Consider the following 18,199-nt stretch of genomic DNA (forward strand, 5'->3'; position numbering starts at 1 on the left):
CCATGTCTAGTTTAAAATCTGTTTAATTACCGTCTTCGTTGTCATTATAAATAGTTGTTAGCAGTTGCTATCGCCATTAATGTGAAACGGTTTCTATTTCTGATTCACGAGGTCTCAGATCGGTTTATTTTGATTTGAGACAATGGAGATTTACACAAACACAGAAAACTCATCTCTGGGTTTTATGAAGGAGAGAAGATTATAAGAATAGATTTGTTGAAATCAGACACACTTTGTATAGGTATAAAAAAGTGAGATTATCATAATGTCGAGTTAAAAGTCAAAAGTTCTCAGAAAATAAACATCAGCTTAGCTTTTTTTCATGTTTGTTGTATTTGTGACTGAAAGTTGAGATGTTTTTGTTATTTCCAATCAGTGTTGTGTTTTGGATCATCTTTAGGGTCTATTTGGACTATTTTCAGTGATAATGTAAACTACATGAGGTTTCAGCAAAAATCAAGTTGTCAAGAAGTCAATTTAAGATCAGCTTTTTAAAAATGGAGCCAGTAAGATGGGTTTTCCCATGTGGGTGAGTTAAAATGTAAGAAGCAGTGTTTTCTCTCTAATTAAACTTAAATCTTATTCAAAATAATGCCCAGCCTTATTTTGAGTGTCTTTGCATTGGCTCAAAGTCAGCTGCTCGATTCAGTAAAATGAAAATCTAATTTTAATTGAGCTGAATCTCTGTGGAACAATGCAAATTTGTGAATTTGCAACTAAGCATTTTATGTTTTTGATACTTTTAATCAGTTCCGTGCTGTATATTTTTATTTGGAAAAAAACAATTTTAATAAGAACAAGGTAAAAGGAAGAGGCTAATTCTGGTCGTCATTATATCACTTTACTGATTTGGCATCCACATGGTAAATATAGTAGAAATTATTAAAAAATGTGCTTGTGTTTCCCATCCGGTGTTGGCCATGTATGTGAAACTAAAGCTCATAAAGAGACTGGTGAAGTTAGATGGCCACAAAAGACCAAAGGTTCTTTGAAGAAAACATGTTTCAAAATCCCCCTCTGTCCGTCAGGCTGCAGCTGGAGGGCCTCCCGCTCCCTCATGTTAGTCCTCCAGCAGCAGACCCAAACCTCTGCCACTCTGGGTTTTATTAAAGCCCGTTTCACCAGCTGACTGCTAATTGACCTGTCGTGGGCTGACTCAGTCAGACGCTCCGTGATAATCGCAACCCCGCGTTGTTTATTTAAAAAAAAAAAGAAAAAGAAAGAAAGAAACACACACGCACACGCACACACATTTCATTACTTCGTTGCCCCGATAAGCCTTTTCAGTTTAGCGCACCGTTACACTCTTTGGTCGCGATCCCCCATTCCCCTGAGCGGCTGGAGCGCGCGTTGCATGCCGGTACCTGCAGTTCCGAGCGCTCCCGGCCTCTCCAGCGTCCAACGCTGGGCGTGGAGAGCCGAGCACTACATCTCCCATGCTGTCGCCGCGCACCCTCCTGCCCCTCTCCCTCCCTCCGCTCTCTCCCACCAGACTGGAGGCTGGAGATACGGAACGGACTGTCTTGACGACCCCCCCTCTCTACCCTCCCCTTCTTCTCCTCCCTTACTCCCGCCCCCCCACCCCGGACTTTTAGAGCCGAAAACCGTCGAGATCAGTGAGCAGCCGCGGACGGCCGGGGCGAAAGGCTGGACACGGCCGTATCTATCCACCACAGTCGTGTCTGCACGTCGCTTCACTTGCCATCTGGACGAGCGGGTTCGTAACTGTTTGTGTCATTAGACATCTTTTCGCTCGCTCGCTGATTAGCGCCGGATTGGTTCAGTTTTGGAGGTAGAGAGTGAAAGAAGAAACAAGGGGGGCCCGGAGAGGAGAGGCTCGGTGAATGCCTTTCAACGCCGGAGTGGCTCCGTGAGTCGGTCCGGTGAAGGGCCGATAACAGAGGCTGGAGCACTTCAGCATTAGGGCGGCCGGGGATAAACACGCAGCGAGCCGGACCCGGTAATAAGTTGTCACCCCTCTGCTGCCCCTCTGTAGTGGACTACTTTTTCTCACCTACCTACCAGTTGGTCCAGTTTGTGTGCTTTTTTGGCCAGTGGAAATAATCGTTAGTTTGTCATGTGTTACTTTGTTGTTGTTGTTGTTTAGTTCGCGTCTCGTTTCGGTCTCTTGTTTTGACTTTGCTCGGATGTTGACTGACCTTATCGGGCGCAGATGTGACAGATTCTGGGGGTCTTCTGGCAGGGCTCTCCCGTCACTTCGCTGGTTTTGTCAGCGAGCCGCCTGCCCGGTTAGTGTCCATGTTTGCCTGCGGATGGACCGGTCACCTGAGAGCCCGGTCCTCCCATTATGCTGGAGAAAGGGAGCAACGCGGAGCTCTCCAGAGTTTTTCCGTGCTTATATTTATACCGACTGCCCCAGCACAGCGTGCATGTGGGCTTTTTGTGCACTTTTTCTTTTTTTTTTTTCTTCTTTTTTTTCAGCTGTGACATTGGGAACCGCTGAACAGGACAGGGGGCTGACCGGATGGAAGTAGGGGGGCCACAACAGAATAATGTGGCTGTTTTTCCTCCCCTTTTTCATCCCTCTCTCCCTCTCTTTCTCTCTCTGAGGTATTCCCAGCCTCCACTTTTTGTTTTCGTCTGCTGCCCACGGCGTGTGCGCGGACCTCTGCATGCATTCGCTGGCCTACATCCGAGCGAATGGATTCAGATGTTGCGGAGCAGACCGCGATCGGAGCACAAAGACAAACTAGCTGTAAGCAACTGTTGTACGGTAATGTATGCAGACCCTCCTTTCCACGGAGCGGAGCGGCATCTGCATCGCTGCTTCCCCCCCCTGTCTCTCTCCCCCTCTCTCTCATCTGAACACGCAGATTACACGCAGAGATTTGGCGTGTCTGTCTGTCAGTATGTGCATCATCTTCGCTGTGGCTCCAGTGACTCAAAGGTGAAACATTTCCATCGCATTCAAAGCTTTCACCTCAGATTTTTAGAGCCTTTTTGGTGCGCTCACCTCCACCTTCATCCAGGATGCTCCTCCTGTGCACACGGATGCTTCATGATTAAATGTGTGATACAGTTATCTATGTTATTACATTAAATTCCCTGTTCTCTGTAAGATAACAATCAAAACTTTTTCTCATTTAAGTCGACCACTTTCTGCTCTGCTGGACTTTATGTAAAGCAAAACGCTGCAGATAAAGGTTAGTTCAGTGGTTGCCTCATATATGGATTAATGTATGGTCATACAGCGGACAGACCACGGAGACCAGGGGTCAGAGGCCACTTTAACTCTAGCTCCTGTTTGAAGTGACAGATAAAAGCAAGTGTCAGTGAGAAATTATTTAGTGGTGTTGAAAATATATTCTGTCCTTTAGCTCTGGGCTGATTGAATGGCTATAGTTGATTTGAGGTTATTTTGATACAACAGGGTAAGTAATGCATGGATAGGCAGCATTAGAACTGGGCTATTGCTGTAAATTAGAGCTGCATCATGTACTGAGTGGCAGATTTCACCATTCAATCTTTTTATATGTAATATTTGACATCGTTCAACTTACTCGGCCCACTTACCTGTGCCCACCCCGGATATAGGTCCAGTGACCAAGATCCTGAAGTTCAGCGAGAACAAAAGTAATTTTGCAATGTCTTCATTTCTTAACATTGCTCAGCCCTAAGCATCATGAATAATTAGTGAGTAGGTTATTGTCAGCAACGGTTTGAAATTGATTTGGGCGTTTGAATTATGTCCATAGACGACCATTTTCACACCTATCTGTTGAAGGCAGCGTGTTTTTCTCTGAAATGTTTGATACTCTGCTGCGTACGTTTACATGCATTTATTCTTTGATAAGCAGGATATACATGCATAAGGGTTCATTAGTAGGGATGTAATGCAATGAGGATGACCATTTAAAGCCCTTGTTGGCCTGAAAATGTCACCAAGGCAGGACCTCAACATTTATTCAAACTTGAATAAGATGCATGTTGCAGAAAAGGTAGGAGCGTGGCGTACACAGTACCGTTCAGTATTGTTCTTATCCTTTAAACTTTGACGCATTTTTCCAGATTACCACCTCAAATTTTTATGAATTTTCTGTGATTTTATTTGGGAGACCAACACAAAGTAGTCCCTGATAATTGAGTGGAAGGAAATTATAACATTTTAAGAATAAACCTTAAAAAATAAAATCTGAAAAATGTTGCGTATGTATTTGGTCCCTTTTAGGGTGTATTTCCACCAGACCTATTTAGTTGGCTTTAATCGCCCTGTTTGATCCACTTTAATTGAGCTACGCTCCAGAAGCAGGAAGCAGACAATAACGCAGGGCATTCTGGGTAAATACAACCAAACAGAGAAATGGCTCATGGTCTTCTGTCAAAGCCAAAACAGAAATCATACAACTGCTAAAATCCAACGCCACTCCATTTGTCTACATTTCATAAAGAAAGAAGTTGTGTTTAGCGTCTTCTTCAGAGGTTTTTGTGACGTTTTCTTCAGTGGTTCTTGGTGCAGCGCCCCCACAGGCGAGGAGGGGAACAGGTTTTTCAAAGGGTTTGGATCATCTGACACAGAGCGAATCGAACCAGCTAAAAATGTAACAAATGTTGCAATTTTAGTTCCCTCTTGAAAATCAGTGTAAGGTTTTTTTCTTTTCTTTTTTTTTCTTTTTTAACATTTTTGAGCAAACATGAAGACCAAGGGACACAACTGACAGGCCAGGGAGAAAGTTGTGGATACGTTTAAAGGGTTAAGTTTTGAATCATACCCCAAGCTTTGAACATTTCACAGAGAGCAGCTTTGAGAGGGCAGTACATCCATCCATCAGACTGAGCAAGAGCGGCATTAAACAGAGAACAGCTTAGAGTCCCATGGTAACTCCTGAGGAACTGCAGAAATCCACAGCTCAGATGGAACAATCTGTTGGTCGATCACCCCACAAATCTGGCTTTTATGGAAGAGGTGAAAGAAGAAAGGGATGGCTGAAGGAAAGCCTAGAAACATCCCATTTAAAGAGACAATGAAAACAGAAGAAATAAAGATTCAGTCAGATGAGATCAAAGTTAAACTTTTATGCCTTTCATGCAAAATGTTACATGTGGAAAGAACTGACACGGAGCAGGACATTCCCTGGGTGAAACATGGTGGTGACAGCATCATGCTTTTCCTCAGCAGGGACAGAAATCGGGTCAGGATTGATGGGAAGATGTGGCCCTTTTCCAGTGGCACCTTCTCAACTTTCCACCAGTAACGGTTCTGTGGTACCATCCCCTTTTTTAGAGCCATTTCGCTGGGTTTCAGACTGAAAACACAGAAAACCATCACTGATTGGCTTGTTGCAATAATCTGACCCAACATTTGTGAAAACTCACTCGGAGCCATGTTGAACACAAGAGTGTTCAACATGGCTTCCTTCTCCTCCAATGTTGTATTGCACTACGTTTTGGACTCCAAGGCTGTCAAAATACACGTCAACCCCACCCGCTAGAGCTCTTACTCAGTTGTAATGGAAAACCACCAGAACTGTGTAGAGTTGAGTTTTGCTGCTAGGTGCTGGTGGAAAAGGGTCAGTGGATGGAGAATACACAGAAGTACCGGAGGGAAACCTGTTGTAGGCTGTAAAAGACTTGAGGCTGGGGCAGAGGTTCAGCCAGAGCAACGATGGAATGATTTCATGTCTTAGAACCGGACAGTCTGAAAATCTGCAGCCGGACTTTAAAATGGGTGTTCACAGATTTCATCCAGTCTGAATGAGCTAGAGCTATTTTGTTCAAGAACAAAGGCAGAAAGGTCAGTCTCTACATGTACAAGCTGGTAGAAAAATACCCTAAAAGGCAGTGAAAGGAGTTTTCTATAAAATATTAATAATTCTGGGCGGCTGAATACATATGTATGCGGCACTTTTCAGCTTTTGATTTGCAAACATTTAGAAAATATTGTTTTTTTTCTGCTTCACAATACTTAGTGTTCTGTGTTGTTTTAACACATACAAGTTACTAAAGTTTGTGGAAATTTAAAAAAAAAAATTGAAGGGTGTGAATAATTCTTTAAAGGCATTGTATAACTTTCTAAGATATTGTGCAGCGGGTTTGCATTTTAGTAGATTTTTTTAGTTAGTTTTAGTCTCGCTGATGTCTTCAGTGGTGTGTGAGCTACCTGTGTATTTTACAGCAGTGATCTGTCAGTATCATTGATTTATTTTGGGATGCGGTATTCTGCAAAATGCTACTGTGGTTTAACCTACAGACTTTATTGTCCAAAAATGATTTAATGCATTTATTTTAAATTGGATTGGTTTTGCAAATCACGTCTCCGTGACAACTGTGTGCTGACATTTCCTTGAAATTTTAAAAATCTTTTAATTATGTGTCATAGGTGATGTAAGATATAATTAGTCTATTACTCTGGAAAAGCAATTGTTGCTTGCCCAGAGTAATGACAGGTTAGACATTACTCAGTAGTCCAGCTGGTGGCTTTAACAAATATGGTGTTTAAACCAAAAGAATGTAACAGATGTACTATTCGAATTGACTTTTTAATTTAGGTTAAATGTGTTTTTTCTAAATGCATATCTTTAAAATAAGGATTAAGGAATATAAAGTTATTTGGCAACATTTGCCAGATAAATGTGTGTTCATGTGCCGGTAGTACATTTCTAAATACATTTCTGACATGTAGTTTTTGTTTTCTTTTGTTTTTATTTAATTTTTTTGTCAGACGTGTTCAAACTTTAATATCAGATAAAGACAAGCAGAGTAAACACAAAATGCAGATTTCAAACAATTTCATTAATTAAGGTGGGAAAAGTTATCCAAACCATTCATTCACCTGTGAAAAAGTAATTGCCTACTTGTTAAATCATGAATTAACTCTGATTAACCCTTTGCAACCTCTTCACTAAAGAACCCAGAATAACATCCAAAGTGCTGCAGGCCTCACTTGCATCAGGTACAGTCGGTGTTTATGAATCAACAGCAAGAAAGAGACTGGGCAAAAACAGCTTCTGATCCAAGATGAAAGCAGTAAAAACACAAAGATCCACCACACATTTGACTTAAAAATATCTCATTGATCCCCAAAAACCCGTGACTAATGAGACAAAGGGAAACGTTTTAGAGGAATTTGGCAAAAAGTGGTATTTCCAAAAAGCAACGTTTAATCTTCAGGGAAATATGGTGGTGGAAGTATCATGACCTTTACTGCTCCAAGTTCTGGTAGAGTTGCTGTAATTGATTAAACCATGATTTTTTTCTCTCTCCCTTTCTCTTAGAAAATGAAGGTAAAAGCCATCAGTCTGTGATGTTCAGGTCGCAAACACCTGGGTTATGCAGCAGGACAATGGCTCATAAAACAAAAGAAGGCCTAGTTAAAGTCTGGACTTAAATTTGATTTAGATGCTAAAGCCTCTCGTGCTTGAAAACCTTCCGATTTGGCTGAATCAGTCATAATTTGAAAGCTTACGAGACTATGTTCACACAGCAGCTGAATGCGAGCAAAATGCACATTTTTAGCCCTCATGTGACCCAAACACGACTTTTTCCTGTTTTGTGCTACTTTCATGTGATACTAAGTTGGATATGCATCGGATTGCATCTGTCGTCAGAACTGTCACATTCATTTAATTCAACTTTTATGTCACTAATGAGAGACATGCATTGTAATTTTGCACCAGAAGAAGCCAGACGCTGTAAATCCAGACACAAACAACGGCTGAAAATTATAATGATGAAATTATGAAAGAAGTCTGTGTCAGGGAAACGCATCACATCACAATCCCACCACTCTTGGCACCGACTACGCATCCAAACAGACTTCTCTGCAGAAGTTAATGTTCCACAAAACGCCGTTGCTTTTAGCTGTGCTTTCTTTTTGTTAGCTTTGTTTTGTGTGTTGTTATGGTGTTGTGACAATCCTGTCGGCTCCCTTTGCTGAATAAACTGTAAAACCGATCCATAGATCGTAAACAACGCGCTGCTGTGTGATGTCAACGTTCTTCTTCTGCTCATGCGAATCACTTTGGGGTCGTAAACTGTTCACATAGAAGTGAAGCAAAAAAAATCATAGTAGTGCCTGAAGATCTACTGTGTAAATGTGGAAATATTTCCTTTGCTTTGATATTGTTTTATCTGAAGAGTGATTAAAAAAGGAAAAACAGAAGCAATCTGCTGTGGACAAATGCTTAGGAAATTCAACCCTCTGTGGTTCATTTTCTTCCTGTGGAAATCTTGTTCCTTTTTTATGTTGTCTAATGTTCTAGTCAATTTATATTTGTCTGAAAAGGATATTTTGTCTGAAAAGGATATATTTTGCTGAAAGGAGGGCTGTTGGACTGATTTAAATATCTCTTTTGATTTTCAACACAAACAGATCATTAGCGGTAAAGCTAGTCAGCAAAGTTAGGCAGAAAAGCCTCAGCATGATGGCAAAGAGGTGATGTGGTTGTTGTTGGCTATTTGCGTGACTCATAGTCTCCTCATGTTGCAACAAGTGCATTAGCTCTAACTTCAAATATTTTCCTAAAAAGAGTAGTTCCCTTTCGAAATTGATAGTCGGACTAAGACAAAGGAAAACCTCACCCAAAACGCTCTCTGGGCCTTTCTGATTGTGCTGTGAATGCTATGTGATCCGACTGCAAACGGTCCACTATGTGAGTTCATACCTGCGTTTAAAATCTGTCCCAGACCCAAGTCTCCTGACCTGGTGACAATTTGTGATCAGCTGTTCAACCAACATGACTCCAGCTCATCTCCTGATGTTACTCCTAAACCACAAACACATTTAGCCACCTGAACTAAACCGTTATTCAGATATGAACACTGAAACACTCAGCGGCTTTCCACCAGATGCAATGTGAGATAAGAAAATGAGTCGAAAGAAGTGGCAATTATAGAGTTCATTGCTGATGCAAGGCACACACATTTAGGTTTGACACCCTTAAATTATTATTTTTTTTTCTTAACTCAGCTGTGCTGAAGTCCTTATACATGACAGACAAATAGTCTTGTGATAAATTTAATGAAAATAGGTTTTGCACTCTGGCAGCTCTGGAAAAAATTAAGAGACCGCTGTAAAATGATCAGTTTCTCTGATTTTACTCTTTATAGGTTTATGTTTTAGTAAAATGAACATTGTTCTTTTATTCTATGAACTACTGACAACATGTCTCCGAGATTCCAAGCAACAATTTAGTATTTATTTGTAGAAAATGAGAAATGGTCAAAATAACGAAAAAGATGCAGCGCTTTCAGACCTCAAATAATGCAAAGAAAACAAGTTTATATTCATTTAGAAACAACAAACTAATGTTTTAACCCTGGAAGAGTTCAGAAATCAATATTTGGTGGAATAAACAGGAGGTTTTAATGGGGTTCAGGGCAGTGGGCTCTTGGAGGTGAGGGAGCTAGATAATTCAGTTCAGTTCAGTAAAAACAACAAAATAATCACACCCAAGAAATCTTGATAATTTTTCAGATTATTGTGGTGAGATTGTGGTGATAATTTTATTGTCAAGTCAGAGTAGTTTTTTGAGTGTTCCTACGAATCCATTCAGGTCATTGCCAGAACACCATTACATATGAGCTACTTTCTGCAGTACATTCAGCTTTATGGGTTCTCTTGAAATCCTGCTTTCTCTCGCTCTCTCACAGCCTGAATGAACTGGAGACATATTTCAATATGCAGTTGAAAACTTCTTGCATCTTTGTGTTTCTTCTGACTTTATATTAAGGTCTCCATTGATGCTAGTTCCTACTTCACTCAGTAACAGCATCTGTACTAAGGAGTGTTGTTGTATTGTCCCTTTAGTGCTTAGATTTGCCTGATTTTTCCAGGGTACGCGATTGGCCCCGGAGCCGCACTTTTGACACCACTGGTTTGAGCGCAGTCAGGTGGATATTAGTGCGAGAGCTAAAAGGGAGCCCTGTATTTAGTAGTTTACACTTGGGATCAGATCAACCTGTTTGCTTCTGGCTTTCTCAGATTTAAGTAAAAACAGAACAGCACAATGTCAGAATCATAACTTGTTCTTTCCTGTGTGTTCTGCAGCATATTGCTTTGTTTCAAAGAAGATCATATTGACTGGCTGAGCTCCCACCTGAGGCATGTTTTGCTAGAGAAACACCTATGCAGGTACTTGTTTTCCTTCTGTTGAAGTTAGATCACTTGATTAGAGCAATTTGTCCTCTTATCCTCTTAACCCTGGTCTCATTAACCTCTGTCATTACCCAGGTGGAATCTACACTAATGAATGTAGGGGATGGAGGCCCGGTGAGCAGAGAGATCAGTGCTCTGACTAAAGCATCCACTAGTATGGTGGGAAATCCCCCGCAGGCGCTAACCCCTGAGTTTAGAGGAGATGCGAACCTCAGTCAGCAAAATAAGACCACTCCAACGAAAGACTGTAAGGCCTTAAAAGCCTGCCTGGACTCTAGCAACTGCAACCATATTCTGGAAAATCCGCTGCCTCAACAGCCTAATAATGCACCAATGTCCAGCCCGGTTCTGGCCAGTTCAGAGAAGGGAACAGACAAACGGACAGACACCCCGAAAGTCAGAGCTGATGGGTCTGGGGTCTTCCCCGCTCCTCAGTGGTCAAGTGGTGTAAAAGCCGGCCGGGAGGACGCTCTCAACCCGTGTCACAGCAATGTGACATCTAGTAAAAAATCACACCCACAAACGCAGTCTCTGCAAAGTCTCGCTCCAGGGTTTCAGTGCTCTGCCATGTTCAAACCAGCCCAGCCCGTTGCCTTTATCCCCTCCTCTAATTTCTCCCCTCAGCTTTGTAAAATCACTCTTCCACCAGCGTTGGGTCAAATCGCAGCGTTGAGAGATGCCACAAGCAGTCAGTTTCAGAAAGAAATTCAGCCTCAGGGCTCAGGTGTTGGAGGCAAATCTCTTCTGCGGACTTACCCCTACTCGTTGTCCGTGGGCCGAGCTCCAGACAAGAAAGCAGCTGGATCAAACCTAAAGCTCAAACCCAACCACTCGTCAAGCAAGACTACCAAATCTTTAGGAGAACATAAATCTTTAGCCTCTGTGGTATGTTCACCAGCTATTACACTACCATTGCAGCATCCGTCATTAACTTCAGCAGCACCCACCCACTACACCTTGTCTCCGACCGCTGCCATCTGCTGCGGGTCTGCACTGGCCGGCATCACCTCCCAAAGTCGGCTCCTGAACCATCTGGAAAAAGCCAACAGCATAGACAAGACAGCCATGGGTGCTCTTAACGCAATGCCCCCCTCTGCTGCAGAAAACCACTCTGCTTGCTCCAACGAACAAAGAGACGTACCTCTCGATTTGTCCGCTAAATCAAAACGTCCGAAATGCGTAGGCGACGCACCGGTTTCTGCGGTCGAGCCTCATGGCGAGTCCAGTCCGAGAGACTTTCTGAACGCAAAGAGGACTCATTCTACAGCTTACTGCTCAAACACACAGTATCCAGTTTTACCGAACTCCCACAGGAACGGATCGCATCAAAAGCAGTTGAGTCGGACTCAGAATCACCAGATTACAGAGTCCAAACCGACGTGGGGGAAGGGATCTGCACAGGAGTCCATTAAAAGTATCCCTGGTACGTATGTAGGCGTGGCGAGCCCCATACTGGCTTCCACCCTAAGAGGCAAAGATGGAAAGGGGACCTTTGCTGATGAATTACAGAGCTTTGCAAAGCAAGAGTTTATATCTATCATTGACCAAGGAGAACATCTGGCATCAGGAGGGAAGAAGCCATCCTGTCTGGTGAAGGGGAACCAACACGCTCAAAGCGGGAAGCACGTTAAAAACACCAGCACGGCCTTATCCAAGAACTGTCCCACTAAAGGAGCTCTGTCGGCCGCCCTGTTGAGCTCCACTAACGCTGGAAGTCAAAAGAAATGTGGCCCCAACAAAGCAGCTGGGCCGTACTCTGCTGCTGCCGTCAGTCCGACCTGGCAGCCGCCGTCCCTTCTTCCTCACCAGAGAAAAACCCCTCAAGGATCAACAAAGACAAAAGGCTCCACCGTCGCAGAGGGGTCCAAGTTCAAGAGCCCGTCCAAACCCGAGGAGAACAAGTGGGAGAGAATGAAGTCTCCCCTGTCCAACCTTGCTTCCATTGTGAAGCAACAAGGTCTTGAAACGACAGCGCACACAAATGAGGGGAGCACTCAAGCATCACCTGGCGCATTGAGAAAATCCGATGTTCTGAATCCACTCGGTGAGAGCAAAGACGTCCAATCTAAGCATGGCACTACTTTCGAATACCCCCCTTACTGGCCTGTGGAGAAATGGCCGTCTCAAGGAGAATCCACTCAAGTTACAAAAAGGCACGAGATGTTGAATGCTGCTGAACTTTCAGAAAATAACACCACCGTTCACAGCACACAGCACGCAAAGCACGGCTCCTCCAACCCCACTGGTCAGACTCATCTGTTTGGGAGCAATGCATCAACAAATGGGGGCAGGATGGAGAGCAAACTGGCCCAGGTGTTAGAAGGGGAGATATCAAGGAAAGAAAGTGGGACATCAAATGGTGCTGCGGGTGAAAAATTGGAGGGCATGGTTGCATCCATCCTTACAGGCCAGCGTAGAGGTGGGAGTGACGTGTTGGAGAAAACCGCAAACGGTACCAAAGAGGAGTCGCCGACCAAAGCAAAAGCAGCTGCTATCAAACAAAAGAAGAGCAGTCCTAAGAAGCCAGCGAAGGAGAAGCCAGCAGCAGACCCAGCGAAGAAGGCTGCGGGGAAGAAAAAGCAAGACAAAGAGAAGACACCAGTGAAGGTTCCTGTGAATAAAAAGGTACATTTTGTTGATCCCTTGCAGATCTTTAGTTTAATATCCATTTTGGAGCAACGAGGGTGATAAAATAACATATAAAGGTTCTCATGAGCTGATCAGGTGGTCAGAGCTCGATTTCATGAACCAGGCCTGTGATTGATTACTTCTAGGGCTTTATTTTGAGTTAGCTTTCTTTACTTTACCAAGAAAGTTTGTGATCAATAGCATCCTGTTTAATGTGCTCCCTGTGTCCCCTGTGAATTTCAGCAGAAGAAACAATCTGCACCTGCACTGGAGCAGAATCTGTCGAAAGGAGGGCTTTCCCCTCAGAGTAAAGAGCCGAATCCAAAGGACAAGATCGGTTTCAACGAGGCTGAGCACGCCGCACGGAACAAAACAGGTACGGCCTGTTTTCATGGCTCGTACGGGTGCTTAAAATCCTTGAAAATGCTTAAATCAGTTCAGTGTTTTCAAGATTTGGAAACTGCACTACAAAACGCCACAGTTTTGTAATAAAATGTAGCCTAACGCTTGATTAAAAACCTAAATTTGGAAAACTTTATGTACAGTTGAAACCAGATGTTTTCATACAAAGACACAGACACATTTATTTTTCACTACCTGAAATAAATCAGATTTTTGGTCTGTTGGAATTTCCAAACTTATTTCAGTTGGTTAAATGCCAGAAAACTTAGTCTGAACGTTTTTTAGATTTTAGAGGGAGTTTTTTTTTGTAACTTTGTTTACTGTGTTTAAGCAATTAATTTGAGTAAAAAGGTCACAATTTGGTTGTTTCAATGTAATGACGATTACTTTTTCCTAATTTCTCAATGGCTTATTGATCTGTGTAATAGAAATAAAGTTGTCTTTTATATGCTAAACCACATTATTGAAATTGGTAATTTTTTTGTTTAATTAGTGTTTTGTTCTCAGACCAGTCAGGTGTATGAGGTTTGTTGGAGACATTTCAAAATAAAAAATCTTTATTCTTACATTTTAGTTTTCCTAGAATACTATCACAAAACCATTAGTTACAGTAACAAATGGTATCATATATTCTGGAACTGAAACCGACTTTTCTGAGTTCATTTGTTTTGTTTCCAAAGCGTGGTGCTGGAAAAGTTTGAAAACTTACCTTGAAAATGCTTGAGAAGTGCTTGAATTTTACTGTGGGGAAAAATATACAAACCCTGTTTTGTGAAGCATTTACTGCCATTAAAGCGCTCCCAGCTAATGTGCCTTTGTGGCATTTATCATAGATTTAATTATGCTTTCCATTGTAGTGTTAGCGCAGTCACTTTAAGCAGTTTCTTGTTTCTTTCAGTTCATTTCCTTCATATTTACATGCATAAAATCTGAACTACCAATCAGATCTTATTTCGTCTATTACAGATAAAAGCAGTCCTGTCAGTGCAGACGCCTCTGTGTCCTCCAACAACTCCACCGCGTCCAACAAAGAACCAGAAGCGGCAGAATCCTCCTTCCCACGACTGAGGAGAGGACAGCGACGGGCCGACGATGCTCGACTTGACCTCTGGGGGTTTGCAACGCCGTCCCCTCCGCCCCCGCTGCCCAAAGACGTGTCTCCATCGCCGCCTTCGACGCCCAGCCAGCCGGCTCGCCGTCCGAGAGGCAGGCCCCGATCAAACGCGTTGCCTGAACGAGCGATTGAGGGGAAGGTCAAAACGGCCGGCGCTGAGGCTGACACGCCCCCACACAAGAAACGTCGGCGATGTTCCAGTAAGAAGTATGAGACTGGGGAATACATCACTGAGAAGGACAAGCTGGAGGAGGGCGAGCAGCTGGGAGACGTTCTGAGGCCGGATGCCGAAACGCCAGCAGGTAACACAGAACAGCTCCAGTTTGGTTTCAGAGTTTACAGGTAGATTCTTCTGTCTACTCACCTATTTGTCTGTTGTCCATCCACCTGTTTGGCATTTTTTAACCATTTATGTGATTCATCCTTAAAAAGTCTTAAATGTATGTATCTAAAGTTAAAGCATTGAAATGTCTTAAATTTATTTAAAAATGTGAGTTAGCCTTAAATACGTGAATGACAGGTCTTAAATTTTGTCGTGGCAGGACTGTTTAATATCCTATATGTGCTTTATTTTTCTTGTGGGATTTTTCTGTCAGGCAAATGTTTGAATCACCCGCAATCATTATTATTACGTCCTCTGACTCGAGGCGGTTGCGGCTAATGCTAACTAGCTACTAATAGTTAGCTAGCTAGCTTTTATGCATCTATCATGGGTAAAGTGTAATTTTATTGCTTGTTGGCAGGACAACTATATAAAGATTAGGACATAATACTGAATGAATGATGTTATTTAAAATGGGACAATGCAGGAGAGATTTACTGTACCAGGTTATTGCTATTAAGGCTGATTTCCACCTTTAGCCCCCAAAATTTAAAAAATGAATGAATGAATGCAAGCACGCCCTCCCAAAGACCAATAAGCTTTAAATTCAAATATTTAACTCTGGAACTGGAAGACATTTTAAATATCCAAAATAAATAAAAAGAAACAACAAATAAAATGGATACTGAAGTCTCTGTAAACAAAATTACCCTCCAAAAAAGAGGCTAGTTGAGACCAGAGCACCGAAATGAATACTTCGGTGCTCAATAGATAAAAATATCTATTGAGGAGTTTAACAAATAAGCTAAAATAAAAAGAACTCCAGAAATCTGAGTGGAAAAGATTTGACTTTCTGACATGAAATGTTTTGGAAAAGGAGTCGGAGTTTTAAAACCTTTATGATTGGTACAACTGAAGGAAAACAAAGTAAATCTGAAGTACAAAGGTAGTCACAGAGCAGTGTGTAATGTTATTGGCATATTAAACAGTGGCAACAAAATACTCAGCTTGACACGTCATAGTTTATCCTGTAAGAGCTTCGTTTTAAAACCGTTGTTGTGCATTCATCCTTTTCTTTGGCAGTAGGGAGTTATTTAAATCATTTCAACTTGTTTGCTTGTGGCAAGTATTTGTCATTGTCTGACGTTTCATAGGTTAAGTGATTATTCATAAAAAAACCATTGTGTATCAGGGTGAATCACTGCTGAAAAAGTTATGAATAATTGTGTAAAGATTGTAAATCTATTTACAGAGAGAAATATGAAATCGCTCCTTTAAAAGCAGCAGAAAGAAACTATTTTTAGAACATGACGTTGGTGCTCGTTTTAGTCATTCTGATTTTTTACACAATTCCTGCTTCTGCTTTTATCCAAATAATTTTTTTTTTCTTTTTATCTCCGGTTTAGTTGGCGTTTCGATTGTTGTCACTTCTTCTCTAACAAATGAATCCCTTAACTTATATGCAGTTCTGGGAAGAGAGACGTTGTTTCTATAGATGATGCCCCTTTATGAGATCTTTTAGCCTGCTTCATGTCGTCAGGCAGGTTCTATTTAGTTGACGAATCTTGGGGCAAAATCTTAACTTGGAAAATGCATTTTATATTTACTTTATCTAGGTGTATTATAAGCCTGGCGGGCCACCAGGCTGAGCTTTGTTTGTTTGTTTATTTTAGTTTATATATATATATATATATATATATATATATATATATTTGCCTTTTATAAGATAGAGACCACCTGGACCACCAGACATAGTAGGTTTTCTGGGGCAAACTCTGTTGTCTGATATTAAAATTTGTTTAACGATCTGAAGATTTTACTGTGACCAAAACAAAATCAATCAGAATAAATCTGATGGCAGCAGCACCGTAACGTCTTTATCTTCTTAAGGATATGCTGTGAAAATGGCTGCTTGTTTTATAAATTATGTCTAGACAAATAAAACATTTAAGAAGCAGAGAACTAGAACAGCTGGTTCACCTGAGAATTTCCTTCAGCAACTTGAGTCCACAGATGAAGCAGGAGGAAGAGGAGGAGGCAGACATCTTTCACTTCCTCTTCTCTCCTGATTGATCAGTATCCTGATTGATTAGCTCTATACCAATAACCCAAATCAGTCAGACAGACGGACTTGCAGAAGTTGAATAAATAGCAGGTTTATCTGTGTTATTTTGCCTATTAGACCATTTTGTCAGTGATTCCTGCAGAAAGGCTGCTTCTCACAGCAGGGGGGCGTTTTCAGTGCAACACCAGCAGACCACATAGGAAGCTGAGCAGACTATTGCACAAACTTTACAAAGAACAGCATCATACTTACCAGAGGAAATAATACAGGGATGATTTTCTTAGATTTTTTTTTTTTTTTTTTTAGTTTCAGTTAGCCTTTAATAAACTGAAGCAGAGATGATTTAGTTCAGTTCAAAAATATTTAATTAGTCCCAAAGGGAAGTTAAATATTGTAACTCGTATCATCCAGATATCTTCAAAGAGTCTTTGTGGATGGTCATGCTGTGGGCAGGATGGCTCTCCAGTAGCAGACAGTCTTCCAACGGTCTCAGTAGACCTCTGACTGAAGACTGTTGACAGTCATGTTATGCTAACAGCTCATTTACCAGAGACCATATTTCACAGTAACGTGTCCTGTTGACACCATCAGTTGTAAGCAAGCACTGCTAATCCACCTCCTTTGCTTTTGCTTCTCCTCTTTAAATCTCCGTCTGACCGTTTTGTCATAAAGCAGAGAGATGTTGGAGTAGGGGATATGAGCCGTTATGATCGAGGGCTTGAACTTCCTCACCTCTCTCTGCTCTGCATCCCTTTCAGCTCCTCTGGGATTTTATGTCATAGTTCATTATTAGAGGTTTTGAGATGCTAATCAGCTGCTCCCAGTTCCAAAAACGTTGTTGCCACGGTTACGCATAACAACAACTGTCCTCAGGTAAAATAAAAGTAAGAGCAAAAATCCTTAGAGCTGCACAGCGTTCAAAACATGAAAATAATATTAACAATAAACTTTATCAAATCTAGTAGGTTATAATTTACATGAACATTAAAATTTTATTTTTTCTTGGCATAATGGAAACAATCAAATTGACTTGATAAATCAGCCCAAGTCAGTTGTCTTTGAGCTCAAATGTGTTGCCATCAGTACCCAGTTTGAACTTTTAACTGTTAACGCGCAAAGAAAAACCAATAAACCAAAAACAAGACAATTCATGTTCCTTTTAACACACAAAAATGACTAAATAAACAAACATTAAAAGAAGAACAACAAGCACAGACAGTCCATGTTGCCAGACTGAGAGGCTTGCTGCTGGTCTAACCCAGAATAAATGGTTGAATAAATGTTGAAGGTTTCCAAGTCGATTCGCTGGGTGAACATGCTGAGGTCCATCTGACAAAATGTGAAGGTGCTCTGGGAGTTAAAGATGCGACCTTTAGCTGGAGGAGGGCTACAGGTCACATCCCAGATGGAGTTTTCTGTGGTTACCCTGTTAGGTGGATTATTGGTTATGACTTGATTTAGGAGTGTCGCTGTCTCTGCTCCTCCATTTTCCTGCTGAGCTTTGATCACATCAGCTGTTTGTGGAATAGATTATTTTGTAATTCAACGATGGGA

The 18,199-nt window shown here is 41.7% G+C and overlaps 1 protein-coding gene across 5 annotated transcripts in view; it reads left to right on the plus strand.

The window, feature by feature from the left end:
* Positions 1–18,199, plus strand: part of bcorl1 (BCL6 corepressor-like 1) — a 43,719-nt gene that overhangs the window by 17,976 nt on the left and 7,544 nt on the right. For 3 of the 5 annotated variants that reach the window (XM_015044788.1, XM_015044789.1, XM_015044790.1), the window contains exons 2-5: positions 10,007–10,090; positions 10,190–12,739; positions 12,986–13,118; positions 14,111–14,560. In XM_015044788.1, coding sequence (XP_014900274.1) covers positions 10,085–10,090; positions 10,190–12,739; positions 12,986–13,118; positions 14,111–14,560 — 3,139 coding nt within the window. In that variant the 5' untranslated portion in view covers positions 10,007–10,084. Of the gene's footprint in view, positions 1–751; positions 1,718–10,006; positions 10,091–10,189; positions 12,740–12,985; positions 13,119–14,110; positions 14,561–18,199 lie in introns of those variants that run through there. The other 2 variants (XM_015044792.1, XM_015044787.1) reach the window with 2 other exon arrangements.

Source organism: Poecilia latipinna, unplaced genomic scaffold (genome assembly GCF_001443285.1).
Source record: "Poecilia latipinna isolate Pla-1442-1.1 unplaced genomic scaffold, P_latipinna-1.0 Scaffold690, whole genome shotgun sequence".
Taxonomy (NCBI): domain Eukaryota; kingdom Metazoa; phylum Chordata; class Actinopteri; order Cyprinodontiformes; family Poeciliidae; genus Poecilia; species Poecilia latipinna.